At 42.5% G+C, this 27,693-nt stretch overlaps 1 protein-coding gene across 3 annotated transcripts in view; it reads left to right on the plus strand.

Moving 5' to 3' along the window:
• The window catches only part of PTPRM (protein tyrosine phosphatase receptor type M), a 617,272-nt gene extending 592,524 nt beyond the window's left edge, over positions 1-24,748 (plus strand). For 2 of the 3 annotated variants that reach the window (XM_081149146.1, XM_081149148.1), the window contains 7 exons: positions 788-937; positions 1,607-1,780; positions 3,415-3,546; positions 7,859-7,984; positions 10,043-10,206; positions 15,611-15,746; positions 23,892-24,748. In XM_081149146.1, coding sequence (XP_081005272.1) covers positions 788-937; positions 1,607-1,780; positions 3,415-3,546; positions 7,859-7,984; positions 10,043-10,206; positions 15,611-15,746; positions 23,892-23,945 — 936 coding nt within the window. In that variant the 3' untranslated portion in view covers positions 23,946-24,748. The remainder of the gene's footprint in view (positions 1-787; positions 938-1,606; positions 1,781-3,414; positions 3,547-7,858; positions 7,985-10,042; positions 10,207-15,610; positions 15,747-23,891) is intronic. The other variant, XM_081149147.1, reaches the window with a different exon arrangement.
• The last annotated feature ends 2,945 nt before the right edge of the window (positions 24,749-27,693 follow it).

The raw sequence follows: 27,693 nt of genomic DNA on the forward strand, positions 1-27,693 counted from the left end.
TTGTCTCCCCACTTTCTGACTTGCTCCTCTTTTTTGAGGTGATGTTTAATAGTGATGGGTTGTTTTTGAGGATTAAGAATCCTGGTTATTTATAGAAATTAAAGTAATGAGACTCTTTTGCATCTCCTATATTAAAAGTCAATAATAAGCATAGTAAAACTTTAGTAAGTAATTGTAGGGAAATTCAGTGCCTATTCTGAATTAGAGGACCCATTTTTAAACTGTGGACTTCTACATACAAACAAGAGCCCTTCTCTGGACACATAAGGACTTTCGTAATTATCACATTAATTAATGTTTCAAAATAAATAGTTCTAAGTGCTCAGAACTCCCCCCCCCCACTGTAATGTCAAGTTTCCCTGGACCTTCTTTGCATTATTAATTGAGTGAGCAAATTCTTTTTATATTATAGATAAGATTCTGCTCATTTCCTCATCTGAAATACTGAGTTTCAAACTCATGGAATCAGAATTACAGAAGTATTTTAGCCGTAGTTACTCTAGCATTACAGTGCTTGCCCTAGTACTTATCAATGTCTGATTGGCTTTAACCAGTCCATATAATACTTGTGCATTGAGCCCATTTGTCTCTTCCTCCATTTGGTAATGTGCCAGCTGTGCCACATGAGAATACCCCCTCTCCCAGCAGTCAGGTCCTGACACTGGATTTCTCTCCATCAGAACACTGTTCCATTTTCCTGACCATGTGGGCCTATCTTCCCTCTGTCTCTAGACCTCTCAGTTACCTTGGTTTCTCTGTTACTAACTAGTCCCGTCTGCTTCACCAGGAGCAATATGTGTTTATCCATGATGCCATCCTAGAAGCCTGTCTCTGTGGAGACACCTCCATCCCCGCTTCCCAAGTGAGATCTCTGTATTATGACATGAACAAACTGGATCCACAGACAAATTCAAGCCAGATTAAAGAGGAATTCCGGGTAAGTCATGCTAAAGGGAGAGGCAAGTGGCTGTGACTTTGTTCCTCAAGAAATATATAAGTCACATCTTGAACCATCAGGCAACACAGGGTTCCTCAGCCTCAGCAATATTGATATTTGGGGCTGGATAATTCTTTGCTGTGGGGCTGTCCTGGAGGATGTTGAGCAGCATCCCTGGCGTTTGCCAGCTGGATGCCTCAAGACCTCCACTACGTCAGTTGTGACAACCAAAAATGTGTGTGGACATTGCCAGTGTCCCATGGGGTCAAAGTTACCTGGTTGAGAACCACTGGTCTGGCAATGCCATTTCCCTGCTTCAAAAGCAGGCACCAGGCAGTCCCATAATGCCACATGGGTGCAGCAAAAACAAACAAGGTACAGAGCACTTGCCAGGCAAGAGTTCCTCATATTCAGTCCAGATGGACCTGCCTCTAGACCAAACTCCTGCTCCCCAGTGCCCAGGTCTAGCCCTCGCTGGGCTCCATGGCCCGTAATCGTACAGAGCCACAGCGGCCCTTACGTCTCACGGGCACTGTGTAAGTGGGCGACGGGGAGGCGCAGGAGGGGCCCGTCTTGTGCTCAGCGGCGGGAAACTCGGCTGTGCTGGTCTGACCTGAGACGGTGTGCCATCCGGCGTTCTCTTCCCCACGTGTCTGTTTGGTCACGTAGACCCTGAACATGGTGACGCCGACACTGCGCGTGGAAGACTGTAGCATCGCCCTGCTGCCCCGGAACCATGAGAAAAACCGGTGCATGGACGTCCTGCCCCCGGACCGCTGCCTGCCTTTCCTCATCACCATCGACGGGGAGAGCAGCAACTACATCAACGCCGCCCTCATGGACGTAAGCCCGCCTGCCTTCCCTCGCCAGGAAGGGCCCGGGAAGGTCTTTCTCAGGGGAGCAGCTGGGAGATGACCAAGTGCGTGCGGCCTGGGTCTTCTTTGACTCATCTGCCCTTGCTTTTTGGGGATTTTTGTTTTTAAGACAGAAACTGGTTTTTCAGCAAAGTGCATTTCAGATTCCACATGTGTTTTTGTGTCCGCACCAACAATCTCGGTCTCTGGGAAACCACTAGTCCCAAAGTATTGATGAATGAAACAGTCCCACTTACTCTCTGAGCACTTAAATGTCTAACCTGCTGCCAGAGAGCAAGAGGCCGCTCTTAGACCGGTCACTGAGGCAGGGAAGGGGGACAATACGGCTTGCGGCGTTATTTTAGTGCCCTTTCTTCCTAACTTAGCAGTAATTAACAGTGCGGAGGAATTGCCTAACAGTACGAAAAGAGTGCACAACTCATTATTTACTTCTAGCTGAATGAACAGTTGCTAGTCAATTGATGGGAAAGTGAATGGCTATTTTTAGTGCTAATAAGGAAATTTTAATTCTCTTGGTGTGATTTCAGTAAAAGGGTGCTTAAACTTGTTTGAAGCTCTCCAGAGCTATTAAAAGCATGTGTATCCTTTTATGGCAAAAATAAGTAATACCATCACACATATAAATGACAAGGGAAGATTTTTAGGAAAAGCAGAACTATTTTAATTATCCATATTTTTAAAATTAAAGTTAAATTTTCTTTATTAAAAACATAAAAATCCAACTCTATGATATTTATAGGAGAATTGACTAAAACAAAAGGATACAAAAATTTGAAAGAAAAAAAGAAATAGAAAAATATGGTTACGTACTAACTAGAAGGCAGTGAAAGTAGCTGTATTAATAGCGGGCAAAATAGGCTTCGAGGTAAAAAAAGACTTTACAGATATCTTTAAAAAAGATAAGATGACTATTATTTTATGGAGTCATTTCATAGGAAATAATGTTTGATGCATTCACAAGAAATAACAATGCTAAACTAAAATTATGGCATCAAAAATACATAAAACAAAAATTGAAATACAAAGTGAAATGGAAAAATTCATCATCATATAGGGAGACTGTATTGTGCTTCTTTCAGAACCTGAAAAAAGAAACAGTCAAAAAGTCCTTTAAGTACATAGTAAACTTAAAAAGCAATCAGGAAACTAGACCTAACGACAGAAGTAGAGCATTGTATTGAACAATTGAATACACCTCCTGCCAGCCGGGGACCAAAACATTTAAGTGCTTCCCACAGAGATATTCCTATCAGTTACTGATGAGAAAGGGTTAAATTTTTAAAATGCTTTGAGAGCTACATCCCAAGCCCTAGACAAAAGCTTATTCCTCAGGGGAAAAAAATTGTGTATAAGGCCAATATTACTTTGCAACCAGATATATGAGATGCTATTGTTTCCTTAGTGTCAAAGTAAGAATATTTTATCATTACTATTCTGCATATAAGTTTATATTTAGTCTATTTGACATTGACGGTGATAGAATTCAACAGTTGTTAAATATGTTCAGTGTTTTATGTCACAAATTTGTATGTATACAAAATAACCTTAGCTTTTTCCCTTCATATTTCCTGGTATATTTGGATCTTTCTTGTGTGTTTGCAGAGCTATAAACAGCCTTCAGCTTTTATAGTCACCCAGCACCCTTTGCCAAATACAGTGAAAGACTTCTGGAGACTGGTCCTGGATTATCACTGCACATCTGTGGTTATGCTAAATGATGTGGATCCGGCCCAGGTGAGACTCATGAGTTATTACAGCCAAAGCTCATGCCCACGGTTAGATCTGTGTCTGCTTTGTTTGCACATTGAGAAGTGTGGCCTCCAGTTCCAGGTCACAAAAGCCAGGCAAGGATTAAGCACTGGAGATGCTGAAACACGAATGTTAAAAATCAGATGGAATTAGAAATTGGGGCAGAAAGTCGTCTGAAACCAAAAAGACAGGCTGGAATTATAGATGGTGAAAGTGAGAGGGCAAGACAGGGTCAGAAAGGATGGAAATACTGATTGGATGGAGAACAAGGTAATGTGCAGAGTCAGAGCTGAACAGGAACAGGAAATCAGAGCAAGCAAACCAGAGAGCCACGAGGATATCAGCATCTAACTCAGTTCTTGATCCCATCAGGGATATTGTCATGGTAGAGTGACAGTGGACACCAACTGCTGATTTTAAGGGGCAGCAATTAGTTTTGTCAACTCTTTGATAAAGATATTAAAAAGAAATAACTGGGACTTGAAGATAAGAGAAGCTCAGAATGATAAATGGGGCTTTTTCATAGCTCCTCTTCTTAAACATAAAGATATAGAATGGACAGTAATGACTCTATATTAGTAATGGGGTTTAAAAACAGTTTCTTAAAGAGACATGTCAGGCGAACATTAGCACAGTGGCCCTTTAGGAGCTGCTTTAAGGTACAGCTATACCAGGCACAGGCTTAACTGTCATGACAGTAATGCTAAGTTTGAACTTAGTGTGTTTTAAGAATAAACTTGCTCTGGAACTAAATTCATTTCCTATCTAGTAGAGACAAATTCTTTAAAAAAAAAGAAAAAAAGGACTGAAGTATTTCAGCATCCAAACTGGATAAGCTGTTTCCTTCCTAAAATCCACTTTATTGCCATCAATCTGCTGTAAATGGCATGGACATTCAAGTTAATTCTGTAATTTTTTAATTATGGTTGAGATACTACATTATACTGTTAAGGCTCTAGCCTGAAAGTTAATGAAATTATAATGATAATCCTTGTCCTAATCTAGTCCTTTTTGTCTAAGAAGCTTAAATGTTTTAGGACTGATCCATTCCAAAGGATAGATTGCAGCCATTTATAAAGACAAGCAGACACCACAGCTCTGAGAGCTTCAAAGACACAACTCAAAATAGAACCAAGAATCCTGGTTTTCTAACTCACTATGTCCAGGGTTAAATTTCACTACTTCAAGATTCCTTAGTCATAGACAGTTATAGAATAAGGGTCTTGTTCCCTCTCCAGAATCATTCTTTTTCTGCTAATGGGAATCCTGAAATGCAGTGATGTACTGTTTTGTTCATATTAGTGAGCCAGACGTTAGTGATTTCTGTGTGTTCTTTTTGAACAGCAGTGTTTGAATTCTAAAGCTGCTTTCTAAACCCAAACTGCCTGGACTCAAACCAAGCCTTGCCTGGCCAGTGGGAGGAGAGACAAAGAGACTGTAATTCCATTCAGCAGACAGAGCTGATTTTCAGAGTGAGAGAAAAGAGGCTCCTGGGAGTTAGTCTTTTAGAGAACACTAAACTGAGCATTTGAACTTAAAGGCTTTGCAACTGTACAAGAATAGCACTCAACTATTTTAAGTATTTATAGGTCTGGTTCATGGATGTGTTATACACCATTTAAGCCATTTTCTACATGGCTTACTTGGACAGAGTACAGAATGCAGTGTGCCAAGCGCCAGCCTAGGCCATTCATATTTCTTAGGTGTAAGTGACGAGCTTTTGATCAGGGCTTGAAATGAGAGAGCAAGCAAAAAGCAAAGCTTAGCTCAGTCAGGAGCAAAATGGGCAGAACAATTCAAATGTGCGTGTTAGGATTTTTATTACCATCTCGGCTTCCCATCACAATGCCTATTAATTTTAACAGTGGGTACACTTGGATATCAAAAAGAAAATAAACATTAGCATTCTGTAGTTTGATAAGGCATTTTTATAACTTGTCACCAGGAAGTGCTGATGAGGAAGGAAAAATATCATGAAAGCATTATTTTAAAATAAATAAATGTCTGGTAAAGATGGGGGCATAGTGTAACATGGTACTCAAATCCCCCCACAACCACATCAAACGTACAACTAAACTACAAAATAACCACCATGCAGGACCACCTGAAATCTAGCTCAACAGAAGTCTTACAACTAAGGATATAAAGAAGCCACCCAGCCAGGCATGGCTCAGCAGTTGAGCATCGACTTAGGATCCAGGAGATCGCACTTCGATTCCCAGTCAGGGCACATGCCCCGGGCTGTGGGCCGAGCAGTGACTCTCTCATCATTGATGCTTCTATCTCTCTCTCTCCCTCTCCCTTCCTCTCTTGGAAATATATATATATATGTTTTATTTTTATTTTTTTATTTTTTAATGCCAAAGGTTAAAGACAAAGAGAGAATCTTAAAACCAGCAAGTAAAAAGCAGTTACCTACCAGGGAGCTCCCATAAGACTCTAGCTGATTTCTCAACAGAAACTTTATAGGCCAGAAGGGAGTGGAAAGAAATATTCAAAGTGATGAAAAGCAAGGACGTACAACCAAGATTATTCTACCCAGCAAAGCTATCATTTAGAATTGAAGGACAGATAAAGGGTTTTCCAGACAATAAAAAGTTAAAGATGTTCATTACCACCAAACCAGTATTATAAGAAATGTTAAAGGGCCTTCTTTTAGAAGAAGGAGAAGGAGAAAGGGAAAGAAGGGGTCAGGGATGAGAATAGAATGGGAATAAATACATATCTGTCAACAATTGAATCTAAAAAACAAATAAACAAGCAGATCATAAACAGACTCATAGATACAGAGAACATTTTGACGGTTGCCAGATGGTAGGTGGGCTGGGGAGTTGGGTGAAAAAGGTGGAGGGATTAAGAAGTACAAATCAGTAGTTACAGGATAGTTCACAGGGCTGTAAAGTACAGCATAGGGAATGGAGTCAATAATATTCTAGTAGCTATGTATGGTGCCAGGTGAGTACGAGCTTTATCTGGATGATCACTTAGCAGGTAATATGTCTAATCACTGGGGTGTATACCTGAAACTAATATACGAATTTTAAAAATAAATGAATGTAATTTCTAAAATACTATTAAGAAAGTACCCTTAGTTATCCTACTTTCATTCTTAATCATAAAGTCCAAATCTCTAACTTCTTTACAATAGAGAAAGATTGCTCTTAGAGTGACTCACTGTTAACTGAAAACTCTTACATATAAATCAACCTTTGCAACCTTTGACAATGAGATTTGAGGTCCTTTGAAATATAAAAGTCATCAAAAAGGAAATTCAACTAGTGGATTCTCCTGTTGTGGTTCATCATTCTGCTTAAAGCAAGGTGATATGTGTTTTCTTCTGCTCTTGGCCTAATAGGAACTGATTGTAAAGTAATCAAATAGTTCCTTTTTGCCTCACCACGGCTATTTTTCCCTCAGGTAAATCAGAAAGATAAAAGTTACACAATACTCCCCAAAGTGTCACTGGAATATCAAGTCCCAAAAGAAGTTTAATTTCCAACTTTAAATGCCTATTAAAGTCTTAGGGCTTTAGGAAATGTTTGTAAGAAGAAAAGATGTTCGGTGTTCTCTCACCTATCTCCAAGTTTAGTATTTCTGTGGGGTGGTGGCAAATGGAAGTGCCTGTTTCATAAGCCACCATGCCCAGCTGCACTTCTACCACATACAGTTGCGCATCACTTCCCGTTCATGCAAAAGTTCTGGTAACCTAGTATCACCAGTACCTAGAATCTGAGACTCTAAGAAATTGAGTTTTTTATTAAAGCCACGTCCAGGTAAAACAGTAAAACATTTACTCTCATTACACTAGGTTTTCTAGAACAGAGCCGGGAGGGTTTGGACCAGAGCATGGAAATGCAACCCAACACTGTTATCAGTATCTTGTCACAAAATAGCCCTATTCCCCAAAGTGATTACAAATTACAAAGCAATTCCAGGGGACAATGGAGATTTGGGTATTTGCATGTATGTGTGCCATCTTAAGTATCTTAGCTCTTGTAATGGCAGCTAGTGACATCTCCCCAGAGTCAATGGGATTTGTAAAACAGCATCCACATGACCTCCTCAGAAAGCAGATTGTTCATGGCTTCATTTCCGAGAAAATGAAGGTGGAGCTGCGGAATCAGCCAATAAGAAAGTCCTCAAGTCTATTTTATTGAAGGAAAAGAGGAAAAGGAAAGAAAACTAAGTGAATCAAAGAAGTATTAAGAAGTACTGAATGTCAATAGTGACCTTATCCAAACTGTTCATGGTAAACTTTTCTTGTAAATAACCTCGTGTTTCTTTGTTTTGAATTCAGTTGTGTCCACAGTACTGGCCAGAGAACGGAGTACACAGACATGGTCCGATCCAAGTGGAATTTGTTTCTGCTGATTTAGAAGAAGACATCATCAGCAGGATATTCCGTATTTATAATGCATCCAGAGTAAGACTCACGGCCAATATCACTTATATTGTGGTTTCATTGTTTTCTCATTCATTGAATATTTAATGTGCCACTCTGTGTCAGTCACTGTTCTAGGAGTATGGACTATATCAGTAAACAAAACAAAGCTCCCTGACCTTATGGAACCTACATTTTAATGGGAAGTGATAAACAATAAATAATAGATATAACATTTATAATGAGATATGTTAGAAATTGATCAATGCTATAGAAAAATAAAAAGCAGGGAGGGCCCTAGCTGGTTTTTCTCAGTGGTTAGAGCATCGGCCCACGGATCAAAGGGTCCCGGATTTGATTCCAGCCAAGGGCATGTACCTCAGCTGCAGGCTTCGCCCTGGTGGGGGTTCGAGCAGGAGGCAACCACTCACATCCATGTCTCTCTCTCATCCATGTTTCTCTCTCTCTCTCTCTCTCCCACTCTCTGAAAAAATAAAATCTTTAAAAAAAAAAAAAAGGCAGGAGGTAGAAAGTGCTAGGGCATGAACAGGAGGGAGCGCAAGGCTCTGTCTTAAGTAGATGTGCAGTGTGAGCAAAGACCTGATGGAAGTGAGGGAGCAGCCATCCAACATTCTGTGAAGTTAGCTTTCCAGGCAGAAATAATGGTCAGTGCAAAGGCCCTGAGGTGGGGTTCCTGCAACAGTCAAGAGGTTGATGTGGCTGGAGCAGTAAGCTAAGGTCACCTAGAGGGAATGGGAGGTATGGGTGTGGGGTAGCAGAGATCATGTAGGGCCTTCTGTCCACTGCAAGGATTTGGGTTTTTGCTCTGAAGGAAATAAAGAGCCATCACAGGGTTTCAGTAGAAGAATCACATGATATAATTTACCTTTAAAAGGGGCCACTCTGGTTTCTGTGTTGAGAACAGAATGTAAGAGAGGCCCATCAGAAGGCTATCGTAACAGTCCAGGTGAGAAATGACAATGGCAGGACAAGAGTAGTAGCAGTTGGAGGTAATAAGTAGAGAGATTCTGGTATATTCTAATAGCAGAACTAATAGGATTTGTTGGCAGTTTGGATCCTATGGAGCTGAGGGTGACTCTCTAGATTTTGGTCCTGAGAACTAGAATGATGGAATTGACATGAACCGAGTTAGGAAAGACAGTGGGTATAAACAGGACTGTTGGGGGGGGGGGGGGGAGGTCATATGTGGAGGAAGGGTGAGGAGTTCAATCTGAAACATACTAGGTTTGAGATGACTATTAGACACCTAAGTGGAAATACCGAGTCAGCATTTGAATCTATGAGGGTGAAATTCAGGACAGAAGTCTGACCTGGAGATATGCATTGATGACTTATTGGAATATTTAAAGCCATGAAATCATCAAGTAGGAGACAAAAAAGAAGAAGACCCAAGGATTGAGCCTGGGGTTTCCATCAGCAAGAGGCCTGGGAGAAAGGGAGGCCGAGATGGAGGGGAGAGAGCGGTGAGGGAGTGATGAGAAAAGCATGACCACCGGTGTCAGGCTGCTGGGGGTCCCGGAGGACGTAGTGCAGATGGTTTAGCCATGGCAGGATTAAAACTTGCCTTTTCTAACACTTTCTTGAATACTGCAATTCTGTTTAATTATGGCTAAAGATTAACTATTAATATCTTAGCAAGATTCACACCAGTAAGCAAAACCATATTATGCTCACAAGAAACACACTGCAATCTATAAGACCCTGAGCTCACAAACATCTGATTGTAATTTTCCTTTACCTTTAATTTACCTGGAATTAAAGTAAAGCCATTGTACCATTTATTGCACAATGTTGTGTGTTATTTTTCACTTGGCTTTTGCAAAATCGTGAGCCCTCTCTTTCACTTTTATTTGTCTGGTCTGTCATTTAAAACACCTGGTTTTTTATAACAGCTCGGTATTAAAACTCATAACTCTCCAGCCAGTAGAAGCTTCCTTTGTTATTGATAGGCAAGCCTCTCCTTTAATATTGCCCTGCTTTGATGAGAAGATCGAGTAGGTGGGATCAGCCCGTGGGAATTCAATAAAGTAAATAATGCCTGTTTTCTTTTCACTCCCTGATCACTGCCTGACTGTCCAGCCCCAAGACGGATATCGGATGGTGCAGCAATTCCAGTTCCTGGGCTGGCCGATGTACAGAGACACGCCAGTGTCCAAGCGCTCCTTCTTGAAGCTCATCCGCCAAGTGGACAAGTGGCAGGAGGAATACAACGGTGGAGAAGGCCGCACTGTTGTACACTGCTTGTAAGTGTGGGGTAGAGCTCTGCATCTCGGAATGACCAGCGGGCCCTCAGTCACCTCCTCGTTCATTATCTCTTGTTTCACTATAAATGGAGAAGAAATAAGTAGGTGTGGGTGAGAGGAGATGGTCTACTTGATGAGGGTTTGGTTTGCTTTGCAGAAAACAAGTTATGCATATTTTCATTTTGCATTTGGATGGACTGTGACTCCTATAAAAACAAGCCCTGACCTTGTGATTAGGAACACCCTCCCCCCAAAAACAACACCTGTGTGGGTTCATTGGGTTCCTAGCAGTTCTTAAGAGCCAGTTGTTAACATTTTAGGGGATTTTCTGAGCTGGTTAAACTTTCTGAACTGTTGGAAACTTGAGAAACTATCCATAGTGAAAGCATCTACATCACAGAAATTAGCAAATACTACAAATCAGGGCTCCCTCCCACCCAGCAAAGGTAGTTAGGTGATTCTATTGGAAATCATGTCAGAGGCTTCAAAGGAACTGTCTCTTTTTCCTTAGCGGCTTTTAAGAGAATTTTTGGTGGTTTTGTTTTGGGGTTGGGGATGTATATATTGGGAAGATTTGGTTAGAGCCATTGTCTCCAAAGTATGGTCTCCAGGCCACCAGTTTTACCAGGTGCTCAAATGGGAGAACCTCTGCTACAGAGCAGTGACTCCCAACCTTAGCTGCTCATTGAGAGTCATTTGGGAAGTTTAAAGAAAAAAATCCATGTCCTGGCCACACCCAAGCCCAATTAAATCAAAATCACTGGGGGATGAGGCCCACACGTTGGTATTTTTTTAAACTCCTAGATAATTTCAATGTTTGGCCAAGATGAAGAGCCACTGAAAAGAGACTTCCATGTTTTTCAAAACACTTTCACCTGCAGTTTCTCATTGGTGATGATATGTAGCTAATCAGCCAGCTGGAATTGGCTTAATGGAGCAGGCAATTAGAAAGTCAAGGCAATTAGGGAAGATGTTTAGAAAATTTGTGGAAATTTAAAAGTATTAAGCTTATGTCTCTTTTCCGTGGAGTGTCATTAGAAGTATACAATGAGATCTCTCCCAAATTGAAGGGAAAATAAAGTTTTACTCTGAGCCCACTACCCTAGTTAAAATGACAAGCTTGGCTAGGGGCCTGGGTTACTTTATACTCAGTAGGTACCTGTATCTCATGCAATGCCAACCCCCAGTCAGGGCCGTAGGAGACCTCTTGGAAGCCTAGAACTCTGCCCTGCCTCTCAGCAAGTCATAACATGGTATGTCATTCCTTGGAAAGAATCTTATGAATCTCCTCACACTGAACTCTAACCGGGAGGTCCTAATCCTTTGTCTCCTAAAAAGCTGTTTATAAACCCCTCCCCCCTCACTACTCTCCCCTTCCTTTTCATGGACCCAGTTCATTAAAAACATCTCTACCAAGAATATGCCAAAAGAATGATTAACAACTCACATCCCTATTTTTATTCCTTTTCATTCCAAATATAACCTCTGATCAGAATAAGATCAGGTCACCAGTGTGAGCTGATACAATCCTGGCAAGGAAAACTGACATTTTAATTAGAGTTTGTGTTATATCTGTTAAGTTTTTTTAAAAAAAAACTTAAAAGTAGTTTGCAATACCCATTTCTGCATCTGGAGTCTGCCAGCTCTAGAACTAGGAGCATGGTACCCAATTTGATAAGTGGCTTCCTTACACAGGCCAGTGCTGTAACCCAAAGGACTAAGTCACAGTAGGGGAAGTTGAGGCACCAGGACAAGCCTGAGGGGAAGATACAAGGATCCCTTGCATCACTGACCTCATAGACAACCACTGACTGTAATCTTCTAGGACACAGCTGTGGCCATAGATCTAAACAATTATATCACCTTTCCATGTGATATCTAAAACAGGGGACTGCTATTTAACTGTAGTGGATGGTGGTGGGAATCTGTTGTTTCTTCCCCTTTCTCTGTTAGGAAAGCCTTGATTTGGGGGGGGGGGACATCCTCCCCCATTATAAAGTCCTGTAGTTCCTATGGGACTGCCTCTTGCTCTCTTGACAGTGGGGTGGCCATGAGACCCAGGTCTGATGAGAAGGTTTATTGTTGTTTAGGTTTTTAAATCTAAATCTAAGATTTTTTAGCTGTGAGAAACAAAATTAGGTTAAATTGGTATCTTCCAATATAGGCCAGCAAAGAATGCTTTGAACCACAACTGTTCCCTGCCATTCTTCTAAGGTAAGGACATCTATTCAGCAGAATGTAGCACCACCTAATGGCTGTGGGCAGAGCATCCCCACCCGAGACAGACTTCCAGGTGCTGTGAATTGAATAGTTCCTTAAGCCAGATATACTCACAATAAACAAAGAGGGGATTTTTTTTTATATACATACCTTCCATCTTATAAAACTAGAAGAAATGTAAGATACCACCATTTTGCAATCCTTGATGAAAATGATGGGTGTAGACAGTGGTTGCCAACAGCTGCTGAAAGCATTAGGTGAAAAGCTAAGGGAGGAAAAGCAGTGTGGTGTTAGTGCAAAGACAAAATATAGACTAATGGAGCAGAAGAGAGAATCCAGGAACAGAGCCACACCTCAGGGTCACCTGATTTACAACAAAGATCTCAAAGCAACACACCTACTGCTGAGCAGCAGGAAAAGGCTGCCTATATACCTGGTGTCCCTCCTTGCACTACATACAGAAATCATTTCCAGATGCACTGTAGGCCAAAATGTGAAAGGAAACCAATGAAGTTTCTAGGAGAAAATCTTTATGACCATGATGTAACCAAAGACGTGTTGCACAGGACAAAGAACACTAGCCATGAAGGAAACGTTGATAAATTGGATTTCAGTAAAGTTAAGTACTTCGGTTCACCTAGGACACCAATGAGAGTGAAAAAGCGAGAGACAGAGCTGGTGAAGGGTTTTGCGATGCATGCATCTGACAAAGGACTCGCCGCCAGAATACCGAAGAACTACTGCAAGTCAATAGGAAAAGGAAAGACAACACAGTTGTTTGGGCATAGCACTTGACAAGAACTTCATTTTTTAAAAAAACAGAATGTCCAAGTAGCTAGCAAGCATAGAACTGGTCCTCAGTACCATTAGTTTTCAGGAAAATACACATTACAATTAGGATCCGATGCCGATGCATACTCACCAGAATCGCTGAAATTTAGAAGACAAATAAAAACGATAATACCAAGTGTCGGTGAGGGAGCTGATCATGGTCTGTATTTTTATTTGAGTGGTGGTTACATGGCATATGCATTTGTAAAAATTAACTGAGATATATACTTAGCATTCATGGACTTAACTGTAGGTATGTTATACTTTATTTAAAAAACTGATTTGGAACTTAATTATGGACTGATCAAGCTGGCATTTGAACACAATGATTAATCTTAAAATCACCAAAGAAGAAACAATTTGATATCTGTGCTTGCTTCCTAATGACAGTATACTTATAAAGTATCCTTGTTCAAAGAAAAAATTGTTATGAAACTCTGGAGCTAACTCCCAATTTACAGGAAATAAAGGATTAGAGAGCAACATGTTAAATTATTCAGAGGCACAATGAATGAGAACTCAGATTATGGAGCTCTCTACAGGAAAAATGGCCCCATTCCCTCAAGAAATAAATTGCCAAGGAAAAAAAGAGAGGGAAGAGGGACCTATAGATTAAAATAAACTCGCAAGACATTTCAACCAAATGCTATGCGTGGACTGTGGTTGGATGTGTATATGAAATAACCATAAGAAAATGTCAGAAACAACCTGGGAAATTTGAATAGTGTCTAGAAATTTGATTATATTAAAACAGTAATGTTTATTTATTTTAACTGTGATAATGATATTGGGTTTATTTTTTAAAAGATCCCTAGGTTGGTTGATTCTAGAGCTGGTGTAGGGATGATAAAGAATGAGTCTGGAATGTCTTGTGGTTTCAGAAAGTAAGGACATGCTCAAAGAAGGATGGAGGCTGTCAAAAGAACACAGGAACCAGCCTGATGGAGCTCCCCATGGCCTAAGCTAGAACAATTTCAGCAGCAAAATGAATATATGTATCCCTGGATTTTAGCTCATAAAATAGAATTAGTATGTATAAATCTAAACTGACATAAATAATAAAAATAAATAAGCAAATAACAATGTTAAGTGGGGGAAAAGAGACAGCTCTCTCAGAATAGAATGTTGAAGGAGAGAGGGAGGTAGGAAATCAGTTAGGCAAACACCACAGTGATCATTGTTGCAGGATCCGCCAATGTATGCTAAAATCAGTGGGTGAAACTTTGAGGAGAAACAAGATATTTGCATAATCCCAAAGTATCCTTCCCAAGATGTTTATTAGCTACAAAGAGAAAGGTAACGTCTACACATGGAAAAAATCTGCCAGACACCTACTCTCTCAATAAGTGATCAGGGTTACCATCACCAGCAATAAGACAGCTCAACATGAATCCCTTGTAGGATGCAACAGCCCTTCTGTGGTTTTCTTGCCAAAATGTATAACCCTATTTCCAGTCATGAGAAAATATCAGATAAACCCAAATGAAGGGGCAGTCTACAATTTGTATTTTGTAATGATTTCTCAAATTATGGATGGGGATCATGGCTACTTCCCACATCTACATTCTGTGTTGTATTCCAAAAAATAACTGACCAGTGCTCTTCAAGTAAGACAGAGACTGAGGAGCAGTCAGTTTGGAGGAGACTAAGGAGACATGACAACTAAATGTAAGGTGGGATCCTGTAATGGATCCTGGACCAGAAAGGACATTCATGAAAAGGCTGGTGACATCTGACTAAGGTCTGCAGTATAGGAATAATTTTGCCGCAGCGTTAATTTCCTGGTTTGACGATGTGCTGTGGCTGTGTAAGATGTCCCCATCAGAGGAAGGCTGCTATGCAAGGGAACCCTGTGCTATTTTTGTAAAGATTCTTTCTGTATGTCTAAACTTCGTTCAAAATTAAAAGCTTTATTTAAAAAGAACCCTTATGTTTTAGAGATAAATAATGAAATACTAATGGATATTTTTAAGGCCAAGTCCATCTTTGAGCAGAACCCGCACCCGGCACCAATTTTCCTGGCAGATCCTATTATTTATCAAAGCTGTGTTTGTTCATTGAAAATTTTCAGAGGTGGGCCCTCGCTATAAAAGTGATAAGGTGCTGTATTAAACCCTATAATCCAGGGCTGGGGTGAAGCTGGGAGATCAGGCCGGGCCGGGCAGTTCATCGCCTCCAGGCAGGTGGGCCGTGGGCGCGGCGCCGAGGCTCAGGAGCGCCTCCCGCTTTCACTAGGGTCCCCGGCGCGGAGGCCTCCCAGCAGCACTCGTCTGGGTTTAAGTGGTGCGAGCCCACAGGTCGTGTGCAAGTTAAGGGCAAACGTGGCCCAACCGTGTGACCCCTCTCCCGACAGGAACGGGGGCGGCCGCAGCGGGACCTTCTGCGCCATCAGCATCGTGTGCGAGATGCTGCGGCACCAGCGGGCGGTGGACGTGTTCCACGCGGTGAAGACGCTGCGCAACAACAAGCCCAACATGGTCGACCTGCTGGTAGGTCCTCCCGCCCGAGGGGGCGCTGTCCCGCTGGCGGGGACCGAGGCGCAGGAAGCAGCTCGTTTTCACAAACAAACCGTAATCGCTTCGCTTGCAGGGGTGTTTCTCCCGCTCCCTCGCTTTGCTTTGTCACAAAGCGACTTCCTCCCAGCGCATGTGAAATGTGAGAACAGTTGAAACTCACAAGCGAACATCCTTATTAATTTCCGTTCCTGGCAGTGCCTTCCGCGTGGCTAAGCACTTAGTCTTCAGGAAAAGAAATAATCATAGCGCATGAAATGCCAGATTTTCAAATTACATATCTTATAAATAGCATAATCACCTAATATTTATCAAAGCTGTGAATTTAGTTTGACATCAGAGTATTGCACTTAATTATGGTGGCCGTAGCTGAGGAAAGGATTAGAGGAGTCGAGAAACAAAGGACTCTGTGCAATTATTTTCTTAGAGTGTTTCGTGAAATCCCTTTTGTGTGTGTGTGGAGCTGTTGAAATGCCAACCACTGTGACTCAAGAATAGTCAAATCGTTTAAAGGAGGAAGCTTTTTAGATTAGGGTTTTGTACTTATCTGTCCGTGGAGGAAGGATCTGAAGGAAATGGGAGGACTAATCCCAAGGTGGGGAGAATGGCCTGGGGAGAGGGAAGAAGAGATGGCCATTGCCCACAAGCTGGGAAAGCCAGTGTTCCGGGGCCACAGCACTGCAGCAGTGGGGTTAAAATTTAAAATGTCATAAACTAAAGAGAGAGTTGAGATTTAAGATAAAGTTGAGGAAGGAGCCATGGCCCCGTCATTATTACACAGTACCAGGGGCTCGGTAATGATAGTGACCCATGACATTCACTCCTGGGACACGACCAAGTCACTCCCCAGAAGCATCTGCTTTCCCCAGACATGTGTATCATGTTTGAGAGCTATTCTGTTTCAAGAAGCATGATGCTGGCTAGGGAATCTGGAACAGGAGCACCTGTTTGGCCAGGTGTAGACCCACACAGCCATCAGAGGTTATCACATTGGCTTCTGTGGGAAAAGAACTGTGCCCCCCCCCCCAACTGCTCCCCTCTCATTCCTGCCCTGGGGGAAGCCTGCTACTAATTCAGGTTGTGACCTCAGACAAGTTAACTTGTCAATTTAAAAGGCAAAAGATTATATGCTCTGAAGAGAAACAATAGAGTACTAACTTGTCAATTTAAGTCTCCTTGGGCAAGGCACTTCACTCTCTTGGGTCTGAGTTGTGTCAAGTAGAGATGGTATTGGCTTATAGAAGGGATCCCATGTAATGATGTGATTTGAAAATGTTTTGGAAACTGCAAAGGTGAGAAAGGTGGTTCTTGGTAGTGTAGGTGCCCACAAGGCACCTCGCAGCCAGCAACCCTTCTAAAGTAGTTACATACAAGCGTTAGATGAGGAGGAGGTGGCGGCTAGCAGCTAGTACTTAATGTGGGGCTTACTGTGTGCCAGGCACCACTCCAAGTGCCTTTCACATTGTCACAGATCTCAAGTGGATGGGCTGAAAGGCTGAGGAGTGCGTCCGTGGTCACTAGAACCCTCCCAGAGGCAGGACCCACCGTGAATTTTAAAGAGTTCTATCAGCACAGAATTCTCAATCTCCTGGGCTGGACGCAGTTGAGAAAAGGGCAGTCGGGTAGTCAGGGGTGGCCTGAGTTTAAGACAGACAAGAAGGCCTGGCAGAAGATGAAAAGAAGTGCATAAGTTAGAATATTCTGTGTCTTCATTTGGTAATTAACCTTCCCGGTTCACAGACAGATGTGTAGCTTCCAAACTTTGGTTGGTACCTGAGCAAAGCTGACCTTGCTTAAAAAAAAAAAGTCACTTCCCTCTCGGTGCAGCCTAAATTAAGCAGTTCATTAGGACAGACCCCTTCCAGGCTTTTCCTCTGATGGCTCTGGCTGCAGCTTTCATCGCTCACACATTTTTATGGGCAGAAACAATGTGGCTTTTCCCAAATCGTTGATGCTGACTATGGAACAAGGTGACTCTTCATGGAATGGAGACCTGGGTGTCTGGACCAGAAGGGAGCTTCTGATCCCAGCTCACTACTTAGAGGTTTCTGTCATTATGTGTAATTCAACTAGAGTAAACAGGATTTTTGGATGCCCAGCACTCGGAGGGTTAGCACCAATTTTAGGATAAGTTTCCGGGACTGAGAAATGTAGGAAAGTTTTGCAATTTCCTGAGAAAAAAATAGCTGATAAATTTGTCACAGTGAATATTAGCAAGGTAATATCTAGTGACCGAAGAAAAAATGTCACAGTGCTCTTTACAGTGGGCTTGAAGTTTCCTGAATTAAATAAGGGCTCTTGTCATTTGTTTGTTTTTGCCTTTAAGTACAATTTCTGTTTAGTTTGGTACTCATACGTGTATGTGTATTGGCTAAGGGGATTAATTCAGGTTATGATGATAAAATCTGGTACAATTCTATTGGGCAACAAAGGTCACCTGAGACCTGAGTTTCTCCTAAGCACTAGATGTTGTGTCAGCAGCTGAAAGTACGGAGTGCTGAGTCTTCTTAGCTGCATCTTCATAGAAGGTACCGTGTGTGCCAGAAAGCTTTGGAGGGCATTTCTGTGCTGTCAATGGGGAGCCAGGTGGGCTGGGGTAGGGAGAGCCCTGGCCTGCACCCCGCTAGACCTGCTCATGTATCACATGTAGAGGCTGAATCCCACAGTGGTCCTCTCCATTCAAAACCACTGCCCCTCCCTGCCAGAGTGGGATGAATGTTCAGAGAGGGCTCCATCTCTATCTCCCTTTGAGGCTCTGATTTTTCTAAATTGCTTCTGAGTTTGAAGATCCATCCATCTTTTTTGAAGCATGGCACTTTGAAGAGAGGTCTAGAAAGCCCTAAAAGATTTATTTCTTCAAATTTTTAGTTGTGGGGGCTCTGGAGAAAAGCCAATTGATTGCTAGAAAGCAAAATAATTTATAACACAAAGCTAGGTGTTTTTTATCCAGCAGGGGCAGGATATTTTTTCCCTACCCCCCTTTTCAGCCCAGCTTCTAAGTTATCTCTTCAACCAGCCTCCAGTCTTCATCAAAGGACTAGGTCCCAGGGGGCAGGCCAGGACCCACAGCCTGAGATTCTGAACTCCTTTGAAGCTGTGATAGTTGTGGGGAAACCGGCTACTTCAACAAACAGCTTCCCTCTCACCTTTGCCCTCCTCACTTGGCTTTTTGAAGTGTCTAGGGCTCTGTTTTAACAGAGAAACAGCCTTCAGGGACAGATCTTGCCTAGAGATACATATTATCCCCTGGGATGTGGTGGGAACTTTGGCCAAACTTACCAAGATCAAGGTATTTAACACATAGTTAACATAGTTAATACGTATGTATGTATGTATGTATGTGTGTGTGTGTGTGTGTGTGTGGTGAGAATACTTAGCATCTACCTAGTCTCAGCAACTTTGAAGTATATAATACTGTATCACTTACTATGGTCACTATGCTGTACATTATATTGTCAAACTTCTTATCATTGAAAATGTATACCCTTGACCAACATCACCCTATTTCCCCCTCCCCTCAGCCTCTGACAACCACCATCCTAGTCTCTGTTTCTAGGATGTTTCTGTTTCTGTCTCATTGGCTGTTTTTTTAACGGGAGATTTAAAAAATTTCAGCCCCTCAGCCAACAGCAGAGACTCTGACCCAGGTGACCTGGGGCCTGGTGATTGTAAAGTGCTGCAGGTGAGAAACAGGGTTCAGCAGGGTCAATAGGCCGCCCTTTCCTGCCAAGCAGGCTGCTTGCCCAAGCCCACCTCCCCACCTCCCCACCTCCCCAGCTCCTGCGCTCCTGTTTGGACCATGTCTCTGCCAGTATCTCCCCACTAGTAATGCAGAGCTGGCCACCCAGATTCAGCCCACTTTCCTCTTCAGGGTAATACATATAATGTGCTGTACAAGGTACTCCCTGCAAAATGGCACGTGCTGTGGGGCTACCGTTCTCCCCCCATACACAGTGAATCTACTATGTGTATAAACTGCCCTTCTACCTGTGAACTTGCATGAAACTTGCAGACTATTTGAAAGGCAGGGTGTGGGTGTATGGAGGTGTGGGGATGTGGATGTGTGGGTGTGGGTTTGGGGAGGTATGCTTTTGTGGGGATAGAGGTGTGTGGCTGTGTGTGTAGGTACAGGTGTGTTTGGGTGTGTAGGTGTGGCTGTGTGAGTGTATATATGGGTAGGTATATATGTGAGTGTAGGTGTAGGGTGTGTATAGGTGTGTGGGGGGGGTGGAGGTATAGATATAGCTGTGTGGTGTGTATAGGTATATATGCAGGGGGTGCATATGTGGGTGTAGGTGTGGGGTGTGTATAGGCATGTGTGTGGGGGTGTATAGGTGTGGATGTGTGGATGTGGGTATAGCTATGTGGTATGTATAGGTATATATTCAGGTGTGTGTGTATGTGGGTGTAGGTATAGGTGTATGTGTTGGAATGGAGGGTGTAGGACTCAGGTGGGAAATCAGAGATGTGCACTCAGGCCCCTGAGCTGTGCCCCACCAGCTGTGGCTGGCAATCTGAGGTGGCTTTCCACCTCTCTTAGGCCTGGCCCTGCCACTGACACTTCGCCCCAGAGGCTCACAGCCCTAGAGGAGCAGCCCCTGCCATGCACTCTTCTTAACTCCTCCTGTGGTCAGTTTTCCTGCATCTTAAGAAGCATTTAGGGTAATCTGTGCTAATGCCCTATGCCCTCTCTCTGCCCAAGACCCTGGTCTCCTTGAGACAGGGGCTGGCCAACCCCCTTAGCACCAGCTGGGCTTCTGGCTCTAAGGGGGTAACCGGTAAATATTTGCTGAGTGATGGCATTTCTTCTCTGTACCCAGACCCACGTCCATCCTAAGCTGCCCCTGGCTGCCATCTGGAACCTGGGAAAGGCTGTGGTTACACGCCTAGGAAATAGGCACAGACTACATGGGGCTTTGAGGGAAGAAAGTTCTCCAAGCATTTTTTAAAATATAGATGAGAGTAATGACCCATTCGTTCATTGTCAGAGGCAACCAGCTGTCTTATCGAGGGGTCTCCTTGGTACTGTGGCTGGCCGAGAACAATGAACCCAATGTGGGGACCACTTTACCCTCCTGACAGAGGCATCTGTCAGGACTTTTCCACACTGAAGGATCTGTCAGCACAGGATCCAGCTGAAACTATGAAACTCATCTGAGTTTCAAAAAGCAGGTGCACTAGAGAGGGAATCTTTGCTGCAGGCAGATGAGCCAGCAGGCTCTTCCCTTTGACTCTTCTCAGGCAGGCGGCGTGGGGTGTTTGAAGCACTAGGCCGCCTGTAGGGCTCCAGTTCCTCAGACACGGGCAGCCTGTGTGACAAAGGCACAGCTGGGGCCCTTCAAGGAGGCTCCCAGAGCCCTCCCTGAGCTAGTGAGGACTTTTGAAATATAACCTCACCCTTAGGTGCCTTTTCAGATTTCACTTTCTCCCTCTTTGTGGGAACAGGAGGTGTGATCTGAAGTGGGGTCAGGGTCTCAGAGAGGAATAGCAGGTCACCCTGGTCACCATCCTACACAGGGATGAGCCCCTGCTCACATCACTTCTTCATGCCCAAAGCCAGCTAATGCCCCCCAAGTCGGGAGAGCTTGGGACCAAGGCATAAACATTTTTTTCCCTGAAGCACAGGAATAGCTCATGGGCTTTAATTATACAGTTCAAAAGCAAGTGAGTTGAGAGGAAACCTTAGAAGACAGGCCTGTGCCTGGTGATCAAATGTAATCAGTTTCCAAGGTAGGAAGATTTCAGGCATTTCCTGAGGCACTTGGGGGAGGGACACAATTTATGATCATTGTCCTCATTCCTCTTATTTTTCTGATTCAGAAACCAGTCATCACAGAATCTATAGGGACTGTCAGCTTGCTTAGGATGGGTAAAATGAGAGAGAGAATTCATTTGAAAATTATAGTCATGCCTGCAACGGCAACCTCAGTGACCAGCACAGCAGCCTCTTGGCAATGAAGCCTGAAGTCTTTTCCTCCCGGTGATGTGGCCGGAGGCCAGCAGCCACATTTTCAACTAAATGAAATTTTAACATTTTCATATGTTAAAAGGATGGGTTCATAGTAGACACTGAAATTAGTTGCACAATTAGGTTTGTACAAAATCATGTTTATCCAATAAGGAATTGGAGCTCTTAAATTTCCATGAAAAATAAAAGTTGTCTCTCTGATTCACAAAAAAATTAAAAAGGGAGCACTTTATAGCCAATAGGTTAGCGGAGTGATCTGACATCAGAATTTTGAAATTCAAGTAACTTCTTTTAAATATTCTGAAAATAAAAGTATCAAATCCTGAAATAAAAAATACTGGAATGTGAATCACAAAGTATTTGTGTAGACATTATTTTCATTTCTCTTGGGTATATACCTAGGAATGAAATTGCTGGGCTATGAGTAATGCTATGTTTGACCTTTTGAGGAACTGCCAGGCTGTCTTCCAGAGTGGCTGTGCTCCAGTTTCTCCCCATCCTCCCCAGTGCTTGTTGTTGTCTCTTTTTATTTTAGCCACCCTGGTAGGTGTTACTGCTATTGGTGCTTGATCTTGTGGCACCTTCAGTGTATGGAAATGATCTGTGTACCTTCTGTCTTCACCTCTAGATGTCAGCTCCCTGAGGACTAAGGCTATACCTTGAAATCCCCAGTCTCTAGCCTTTCATGTTTGTTGGGCTGAAAAATGCTGCTAAACCCTTTGTCATCATTTACATATATGACCAACATTTGACTCCCCCAACCATATGTCAGGTTCTGTGCCAACGACTGGTGTGCTATAGCGAGACAGATAAGCTTTGGCCCTTGTCACCAAATAAATAAGTTGGACTGGTGGAGCATTTAGAGAACAAATAATAGGTGAAGAAAAGGAAATTGCAGTGACTAATCGGGAGGCACATATCCCCCCCCCCCAAAAAAATTAGAAATTTGTTTTTAATTAATTTGGCAAACCCAAAAATAAAAGACCTATTTCCTTGGTTGTGACCATTGTGTTGGGCGATGAGATAGTGCTACTGACTCTCACAACTCATGAAAGTTTGCCTCTTACTGAGCTGAGAAGAGAGCCTTACAGTTGCTGAGCCCCTGTGCTCCAGACACTGGGCCACTGCATCCTCAACCCCTGTGTCCCTTTGCTGGTGCAGAGGCCATACCCAGGTAAGCATCCATCAGCACAGTGCACAAACACTCCCCTGCCACCTGAGACCCCAGGTGGCTGGACCAGGACCTCACACAGAGCTTGCTCAGGCCAAGGTCCATGATCTGAGAAAGTTGTGCTAAAAAAAAAAAACACCAAAAAACAGAAGTCACTGCCTGATTAAGAGCTGGTATGTGGTTTCCAGAGGATATCAAACATTTCCTCCCTGTCCCTTTATCCTGTTCCCTCTACCTGGAATGCCTGTTTTAATGCCAGTTAGAATGACCATATACTTAACTCAAACCGAGATACTTTTGAGAGTAAAAGAGAATGCTTATGCCAGGACAATAGGCATAAACCAGCTCTGTCTGGGCAAACCAAGGCACATTACCACCTATCCCAGCTCTATATATTTGTTCCCTCCCTCCTATCACCTACTACCTGTTTCCAGATCTTCCCTAAGAAGTTCCACTCTCTCTTCCCCCACATGCACATTGGAGGACCATTCATGGGCCCTGCTCAGCTCAGTCTTATCGGTTGTCTTGGGCCATTTGTCTCATCCTCCTCATTGGACATGGACTTCTCAAAGTCAGAGCCCAGGTCCAGGTGCTCAGTACTTAAGAGATGCTTTAAAAATGCTCATAAAATGGAGGAAATCCTGCTGACCAAAAGTCAAAGGTAAAGCTGGACCAGGAGTGAAGCTACACTCATTTACTGAGGGCCTTATATGAGCAAGTCATGAAGGCATTTCCTCCAGCACTCATTATCTCTCCTTATACCTCATGATTTCCCCATGCTTCGTGCTCAGCATGTTGATATACAGGTAAACATATATGTGTTCAGACATATATATATGTGTTTCAGTTGTCTAGAACTTTCCAGGAATTCTAATGAGCATAGATATCAAAATACCTTTTATCAGGCCTTATGGGAACATCTACAAACAATTTGTGATTCAGAACCATGACTTTCTAATTTATTTCTGATTACGTTTTCCAGGATCAGTACAAATTCTGCTACGAGGTGGCCCTGGAATACTTGAATTCTGGCTGACGACATCGCAGCTCTGCAAACCAACCCTTCCATCCCACAAAGCCGAGACGTCTCGTGGCATTTGTGAAGATGAGATCAGGACTTCTCAATATGCTTATTTTGCTTTGCATAATTGGCTCTTTTTAAGAGCCCAAGGAAGTATGTATAAAACTGCTTGCACTGCCCAACTCCCAGTAATGCTGCTGCCTGACAGAAACACACACACAGCATACAGTCGTCCAATACTGTACTCCTGGGCATCGGCCTGTTAGAGCAGCGTAGACAACTGGTAAATTGAAGAGCACAACTATATTCTTATGAAGGAATTTGTACCTTTGGGGTATTATTTTGTGGCCCGTGAACCTTTGTTATTGTTACAGCTGAGTGTACATTTTTGTTCTGTGGAGAATGCTACCTGGCATTATGATAATATATTATTTTAGTTAATATTTGTATTTTAACATGTTGCATAATATAAGCTTATGTAGCTTTCCAAGACTAACAGATAAACATATAATGAACAAAGATATGTTGTATGAGTTGTTGTTTCTATCAGATTTGTATTGTTTCCAAGGGGAAAGCTTGGGCGGAATTCAGTTCAAAAATGCAAAGCTCAGCGATCAGATTCACAGATCGAAAGCTTTTCCATTTGTTTATATTGTAAATATTTTTGATTTCATCAAATTATTTATTCATTAAAAGAAATTTTTGTGAAGCACAGTGAGTGACAATCATTTTTATTAAGCCCAGGAAATGATTTACTGTATGTTACCTTGTGTGAATTCTCAACTCAATAAATAAAGACCAGTGAGCAGTCGTGGTGTATTCCTAGTGTCCCAGCGCCCAAGTGGTGGAACCACGTCAGGTCACCCCCAGTCACTGGCAGAGAGATTGTACATGGAAACTGTTGGCCTGGAACAAGTAGAGTTGAAATTTTTGAAACAGAACTTTTGGCAGAAACCTAGGCCCATCCTGGGAGCCTCCCCTGGTGCTGAGGAAACACGAGCCACAGAGTCTGCCTGGGCAGTGAATTCTCCCCTGGTGGGAAGGCAGTTACAAAGGGCACTGGGCCAAACACCAGGGCTGTAACTTTCTGACTGGGAGCCACCTCTCCTCTTTCTCTCTTTCACCTGTTAACTGAGGTTAATATCTGTCCTCTCCAAGTTCGTTCAAACCTGAAACTTGCTGAGAGAACACTTTTAAAGGGTTATAGGATCAGAGTGTATTTAAACAGGACACAAAGCTAAACAGTTCCTGGGAAGGGAAGTCACCACAGGGTACTCAATGGCTCTGCCTGACCTCTGCAGGAGGAAAAAGCTGGGCTATGGACTCACAACATGAGTTTAAACAGTTCCAGGCTATGTTAAATGATGACCAGTAGACGATGGGGAAAACCCTTATCAAACACCAATTCTGTGCCAGGAACTGTGTAGGATGCTTTCCCAAGTGGCAGCAGATCCTCCCCACGACAGAATGATCCAGGTACAGTTATGGAACCATGTTACAGCTGGGGAGCCTTGGGTCAGAAGAGATTAAATAACCTATCCAAAGTCATCCTAGATGGTTGGTACCAGGTGCCTCAGAGCCCAAGGAGGCAGAGGGATGGCAGCAGTAGCACAGGCACCCTTGTTACAACACATGGTGTAGGAAATCCCACTCCTCCTGAGAGGAGGAGACAATGCCCATCGCCTACTCTGGAAAGTGGGGAGGCCTGAGGGTGGTACAGGAATACCACCCACTCAGGGGATCTGGGTGAGCAAAGATGCCTAGAACAGAGGTCGTTCACCAAGGACACTAAAATTGACACCTGCATCTTAGGCCTGCAGGATTTCACTATACTGAGTATATAGTCCATGCTACTTGTCATTCCACTTGAGCTAACTGATGGTCATGCCTTGTAGCTGTTACCTTGAACTACCCCACCTCTGAAATCTTAAATCAACACCCCAAATTCTGACCTCCTTATCTTCAACCACTAGCTTTCTCTTTGCTTCATTCCTGCCATCCTTGTTCTTTGAATTTATGAAAACGTTCAGTCCATTCTCTGAGTGACTTCCAATTCCAGAAAAGCTGGTCTGACAAAGACCATATTTACCCTCCTAACTGAAACAACTAAAAAAACTGAAGGGCAGGGGGAATATATATGTATATATATCTGTGTGTATATATATCGTTTTCAAGAAACTAAACATCAAGTAATGAAGGGAACAGGAAACAAATTAGTAAACTCTAGGATTGCTCCAGTTTACAGCCTGTAGAAATTTCCAGACCATGGGTGGAGGGAGGCCAAATCCAGCTGGAGCCCAGTGGTCTCCCGGATTGGAAATGAGTGTTCCTTTATTTGAGCTGAGATTTGGAAAAGTCAAGGTGGCTAGAGTTTGCAGAGCTGAATAGCAGAAATGAGAGAGCTGCATGGAGAAGGGGTTCTGAAGATCTGCAGTGTCCCCCTCAAGTCTTTAGCTAAGTACTGATTAGGATAAGCATGTAAAGAAACTACCTGAGACCAAAGAACCACCCAAAAAGATTAGAGGTAACAACACTCAGAGTTCACCAGAGGCCAGAATAGTTCCTGTTCTCATTGGATAGAGAACTCAGAAAAATTTTGCCTCAGTAAGTGGTACAAAATTATCTCTAAACTAAACACAGCTGTGTTTCTGCCTTACAAAGCAATAACTGAAAAGATCAAACTGTTTCCAAGTAATTTGACTGCATCACAGAACAAAACTCAAGAACATTTATAGGACTACAAAAATATGCAGCACCAAGAAAGTAAAATTAACAATGTCTGGCATCCAATCCACACAAAGAAGCAGGGAAATATGACACAGAATGAGGAGAAAAATTGATCAATCGAAATTGACCCAGAAATAACATGGATGATAGAATTAGTATACAAACACATTAAAACAGTTATTTTATCACTATGCCATATGATCAAGAAGCTAGAGAAAAGATTTAGCATATTTAAGCAAAGACATGAAAGATATTTTAAAAGACCCAAATAGAATGTCAAGATGAAAAGTACAAAGCCTGAAATAAATAAAAAGATCAGGTTAACAGCAGATTAGACTGCAGAAGAAAAAAATAGTGAACTGGAAGACATTAATAAAAACCATTCAAAATAAAACACACAGAAAAGATTGAACAAAAATGAACAGAGCACCCATGAACTGTTGGAGTCTCTCCAAAGTGGGGAAAAAGGGTGACAGAAAAAATATTTGAAGGTAAACAGTAACAAGTTAAAGATGTATACTGTAAACCACTATAGCAACCACGAAATGACGCCACAAAGAGTTACCACTGTTAAGCCAACAAAGGAGATAAAAATGGAATCATAAAAAAAGACTCAATTATTATCCAAAAGAAGGCAGAAAAAGAAAAAAACAGAACAAAGAACAGATGGGGCAAATAGAAAACAAAAAGCAAGATGGTAGATTTAAACTCAACTATATCAATAATCACATTAAAATGTAAATGGGCTAAATGCCCCAATTAAAAGTCAGAGATTGTTGGATTAAATAAAAAGCAAAACCCAACTGTATGTTGCATACAAGAAACCCACTTTGAACATAAACAAATAAACCTATTCATCTGCTTTCTTTTCTACACCCAAGCTGCTGAGAGCTGCTAGAAAAAATAATTACCCAAATGGGCATATTATTGCTGCTGTAAATCCATGATGCGTATCTTTCCTTTCCAACCGTTTCTGGTAAATAATCCAAGACTTTCCACACTCAAGCTACATATGCTGCAACAATGGTTTTAGTCC

The sequence above is a fragment of the Miniopterus schreibersii genome (genome assembly GCF_964146895.1).
Source record: "Miniopterus schreibersii genome assembly, chromosome: 10".
In the NCBI taxonomy this organism is placed as follows: domain Eukaryota; kingdom Metazoa; phylum Chordata; class Mammalia; order Chiroptera; family Miniopteridae; genus Miniopterus; species Miniopterus schreibersii.